The 5000-nt window shown below is 44.0% G+C and overlaps 2 protein-coding genes across 3 annotated transcripts in view; one reads left to right on the top strand and one right to left on the bottom strand.

Moving 5' to 3' along the window:
* Positions 1-4959, bottom strand: part of LOC104918403 (teashirt homolog 1) — a 37685-nt gene extending 32726 nt beyond the window's left edge. Inside the window, exons 1-2 of one of the 2 annotated variants that reach the window (XM_010730149.3) lie at positions 3871-4959; positions 1224-1791 (exon numbers count right to left, since the gene is read on the bottom strand). In XM_010730149.3, the coding sequence (XP_010728451.2) occupies positions 1224-1263 (40 nt within the window). In that variant the 5' untranslated portion in view covers positions 1264-1791; positions 3871-4959. Of the gene's footprint in view, positions 1-1223; positions 1792-1995; positions 2338-3870 lie in introns of those variants that run through there. The other variant, XM_010730148.3, reaches the window with a different exon arrangement.
* LOC104918402 (prostaglandin reductase-3) overlaps positions 3083-5000 on the top strand; it is a 4264-nt gene continuing 2346 nt past the window's right edge. The window contains exon 1 of the mRNA XM_010730147.3: positions 3083-3695. Coding sequence (XP_010728449.3) covers positions 3412-3695 — 284 coding nt within the window. The 5' untranslated portion in view covers positions 3083-3411. The remainder of the gene's footprint in view (positions 3696-5000) is intronic.

The following is a 5000-nucleotide window of genomic DNA, read 5'->3' as shown; positions in this document are numbered from 1 at the left end:
CTTCCTCGGCTGGCCCTCCTGTTCGACCCGCTTTGCACCTCATATTTCAAAATCTCTTTAAAATTCTGTAACTGTCTTTTGTTCACTCCAGTTGTTAATGCCTAACTTCAAAGGCTCGGCCTCATTAGCACAGAGGTAGAAACCCCTGTCACTCATTTACATTTGTTTAAAGGCTGCAGGGAGACGAGAGAAAAAAGGGGGAGTCCAAATCCAAACCACTAGAAGTCAACCTTGTCGGTCCTCTGCCAAGACCTGGTTTTATCAGTTGGTCACATTGCAAATATAATACTCCCCTCCAGCAGTGGATATTGATTTCATTACTGGACTGATTCTTACAGTGAATGTGGGCTGAATTTGGATGTGAACGTGAAAAAAAAAAAAAAAAACGCCTCATCTTTATCTCTGTGAAGAAAAGGCATATGAGGGGAATCAAACACCTGATTAAAAAAGGAGTGTTTGGGCTGATTTCCCCGCTGATCTATTCAACATACACACCATCCTTCCCTTAAAATAAAATGAGGTGATTTTCCACCAGAATTCACAACTTTTGTTTTTTTTGGGTTGTTGCTTTTTTCGGTTTCCTGGTTGAGACAACAGGAGGGTTGTGTGTGTGTGTGTGTGTGTGTGTGTGTGTGTGGCTGGCTAAACCCTACAAGAAGCATGCCTGTCTTCATGGAAGGATTTATTGATGTTTATCAGGGATGAATAGATCAAAGACTGCCACATGACAGGCGATCAATCACGCATCAAATCAAGGATGGCAATCCTCTAATAAAATAGAAAGAAAGGAAAAAACCGGCTCTCACCAGTTTTCTCCCCCTTCTTTCCCAGTCAATTATTCATCATTACTCACTCTTGAACCTCAAAAGCTCTCTTTTATCCCCCATAACATGCCATTTAGTTTATCTCACCATTCTTATAAGAACTTTCCTGGCAAAGGAGGATAAAAAAAAAAGAAAATCTCAAAGTGTCATCGCGCATACATGTGCGTCATTTGCACAATTAGACGTTTTAAACACAACTGTGGGTCAAAGGGTTGAGCTGCGCGCTGAGTTAATAACACAGCAAATGTAATTTAAACAGAGTTGTAAAATAAATCGCAGCATGCAGCACAAGTAGAGAATGTGAAGTGGAAGGACATTTTTTTTTCATTTAGTACTTGTAAATAAAAACTAGTTGGCTACTGGGATGAGAAATGGTCGTTATAGAGGGGCGGGTTATACCTGCTGATCGCCGCGGCTCTTGCTGCTTTCTCCTCGGCATAGTGACCGTCACTTTCCACGGTGCTTCTCATGCAGGAATTACAAACAAATCAAGTCTGTCAGTTTGGAGAAATCATCCCGGATTTCGGGGGGAAGGAGGTTTGATCTCGGAGCTGAAAATATCTTCTTTTTTTTTCAAACTGGCTGCTCTTTTTTGGACTTGATAGCTGAGTCGGCTTCGACAATAAGTGGAGAAATTACGAAGGGATTCGGCCAGCTCCTGACACCTTCATGTCCATCAAAGATCATCTTCCTTCATGTCTCTCATGGCAGGGTTTAAAAATCAGAAGCAGCAAGAAAGAACCTCGAAACCCAAGTTTTCAGTTCACTCCCCCCCCGGGAAAAAATCCCCCTAATCTCCAGTGCTGTTTGGAGGGGGACGATACTTTGCTGCGCCTTTTACGCACACCAAAACTAAAAAATAAATAAACTCTGGCGATAACCAAACAAATAAGTCCCGTGTAAGCGCAGCGCACAGCTCTGATAAGTAATGTATCCTTGTGTTTCCTTGTCCTCTTTTGCCAGAGACCTGAAACAGAGAAAGGAGAGGAGAAAATAGATAGACAGGCATTAGATGGGTTAATGTCAGTCCCGTCACCACCACGCCACCTCAGCCCCGGATCCAGCCTCACCAGTCCGGCGGAGACTTTTTCCTCCCTCCCCTCCTTCCCTCTTTCCCTCTAATTGAAAAATAATAATAAACGGGACTAGCAGGCTTTCTCTCTTTACTTACGTTTTTTTTAAGAGTCGTGGAAATAATTTCCACCGCTCATCTCATCGCATCATGGACAGAGTCGGTTTTTTGGAGGGGTGGTTGATGCGGTGGAGAGGATATCACTTGAGAGAGAGTGGAAACAAACAAGACGCAGGCGCATCCAAAGCTTCGCCAACAACAGATCAGGTCGACATGGACTAAAATATTTGTCTCTTTTAAAAGGCGAAAAAAGAGGGAGGAAAACTCCAGGGACTGATCCGAGGTCTTCCCAGAAAAAAAAAGAAAAAATGGAAACGCGGTGGATCCAGAAGCTGTTTCAGACAGTCTCAACTGATAGACAGACGCATCGAGTGGCTTTTCCTGCTACATTTTTACTCCTCCCCTCTCCACAAGCGTCACCCCTGACAGAGGAGCCTACCTGTCAATCTTTTTAATTGTCTTGTTTTCCCCCCTCTCTCTCCCTCTCTCTCTCTCTCTCTCTCCTTCCCTCTTTCTCCCTTTGCTCTAAAAAATCCAAAACCTCCGACAAAGAGAAGGAATCATTTCAGAACTTGACGCAACTAAAACCAAACTTATACGAACATGTATCGCGAACCACAACAAGTACCACTCAGGAATAAGGTTCTTGCAACTTAGATGTCACCTTTAGGTTAGGGAAGAAAAAAAAAAGCGTGGCACTGACATAGCACGAGTTAAGACGCTCGACTCCCACTGGGGGTGGGACGAGGGTTCAATGGTCCAATATGTTGGAGTGTTACACGGTTTATTTTGAGTAGCGTGGATGCTTCCAGAAAAGAAAAAAAAGACACATAACAATAGACGGTGCCACATGAAATGAACACACTTTGACAAAACGCTGATGCAGGCTTTGGTTACAGGTGTAACATGTGGCCACAAGCATGTTTCGGCAAACCAAAATAAAACCCAAATGAAATAAGAGCGCATTTACGCAAAACGCGCACTGGTGATATTTAGTGTTTTGTCCATGTTTTGAAAAAAGATCCGTCGGGGCTGGTGTTGTTTTTCGTAAGAGGAAAAGGGTTGAGGATATGTTTGGGAGATGAGGATTGATTTGTTTCACCTTACTAGGAAGTGAGTGCTGTGTCCGGGAAGGGGAGGGACTCCGACGACAAGTCTGGGGCGCTGCTGTGCTACTTAGAAGGCTGCACCAGTGCAACGTTTTATCCTAAATACTCGATCCTGTGCTTCTTGTTGTTTTTCTTTTTTTTATTGTTTAAGTAACAGAGAGTCCCGCTGCAAAGCATCACGGCTTCTATTTTTTTTTGTCTTAACATCGCCCGGTTCTGCCCGGCCCGGCCTGTACGCTGTGTATGTGCAGAGGGGGGGGCTATAGCGCAGGCTAATGGCAGCCGGGTTTATTACTGCTCCAAACGTACGCTAAGTTGTCGGTGAACTTTGTCACATTTCGGAGCCATGTCCGTCCTGCTATTGGTGAGAAACGGCAGGAGAGCGATATCGGTAATCGGCGGGGGGCGCAGAGGCACCGACGCACTTTCAGGAGTTCATTCGGCTGCGCGGCGCTTCATCATAGATATGTCCTACTCAGCGCACTTCATGGATTTTAAAGGATCCTCCATACCGAGCAGTATGAAAAAGCTGGTCGTAAACAAGCTTAGTCCGAATTTCAGAGAGGCCGTCTCTATGCAAACCGTTGCGGTTCCGACACCCGGAGACGCGGACTTGCTCGTCAGAAATCGGTAAGTTGTTTTGTTTTTGGAGAAAGGTGTTGCAGAAAACAAGACACCGCTGCTTCCTCACTGCGCGTTCGGAATAGCAATAGGTGACCCGAAGCGTGTTCTGAGTATTTGTGGATCATTATTTCATGTCGATCTATCACTAATGTTGAGAAGTTGTATAAAGGGCTGCGCTTACCTCGATTTACCCATGTCCAGCACCTGCGATCATCATCATCATCACAAGATGGCAAAATACGTGAGGAATAAGCGCTGTACTGTAATTCCAAGTTCCGCCCTCTCTGCATTTGTCTATCAATCCATCTCGGCATCTCTCTCTCTCTCTCTCTCTCTCTCCCCCTCTCCCTCTCTCTCTCTGTCCTCCTGTCTCTCTACGTCACCAAACTGCAAACAGAAAGTCACGGAGGGGGGCTCAGACTGGCATCAAGAGATGGAGATGATGGAGAAGGAGATGCAGTGTTACATGGCGCGGGAATTGCAGTATCATTTCTCTCATTCTCAGCAGCAGCAGAGGCAGTAGCCAGCAGTGTGTTCAGACTAGGGAAGAGTAAACGCACCTGAAGTCAGTCACCATGCTTCTTTTTAGCCTCACACAGACTCAGTGATTATTATATAAACTGATCAACTGTATTAAACTCCATTAGTTTCATATAAGATGGAAAAGACATAAATGAATGCTCTTTTTGATAAAAGTAGGACTTCTGAATCCAGGCGGAGGTAATATCTTCCACTAATTCTGATTTACTAGGACATTATATTGACTGTATGAATGCCTGATGTGATTTTAAATGTTAAATTAGCATGACTCAAATGCACCTCGGGGTTTATTGTGCCATTCACTGCCAATAAAATATATATTGTACACCGGATTAAGTGTAAAACATAGTACATTAGTGTCTTATTGCCTTGCAGGGCAGTGAGTGAGAACTAAGACCTTTGACAGTCAGGTTGGCTGCATTAGTGAGGCATCACAGTCAGTGAAGATGTTTTAACTAACAGAGAATATATATTATTCTGTTTGTGGAACTGTGGTGCAAATTGCTCCATATTGCACAGCGTTAGTTAAGACCTAATAAAACATCAAATATGAAAGTGTTAAACGACGAATCTCAGAGTGAGAAATAGATAATTGCGAAGATCATGACTGCAGTGGAAGAGGCAGATAAATTGGCAAAGGAAGAAATGCAACTTTAAAACCTCAAGATTCCAGAGTCCTTCGCACACTTAGGTCTGATCCATGTGTACACTCCTCAGAAATCTACACAAACACATGACCTGTGCATGAAACGCAGGGGTGGCATCAAATGA

Source organism: Larimichthys crocea, chromosome XIII, assembly GCF_000972845.2.
Source record: "Larimichthys crocea isolate SSNF chromosome XIII, L_crocea_2.0, whole genome shotgun sequence".
Lineage (NCBI taxonomy): Eukaryota > Metazoa > Chordata > Actinopteri > Sciaenidae > Larimichthys > Larimichthys crocea.
Note: the sequence above shows the minus strand (reverse complement) of the source record. Positions and strands in the feature narration are given on the sequence as shown.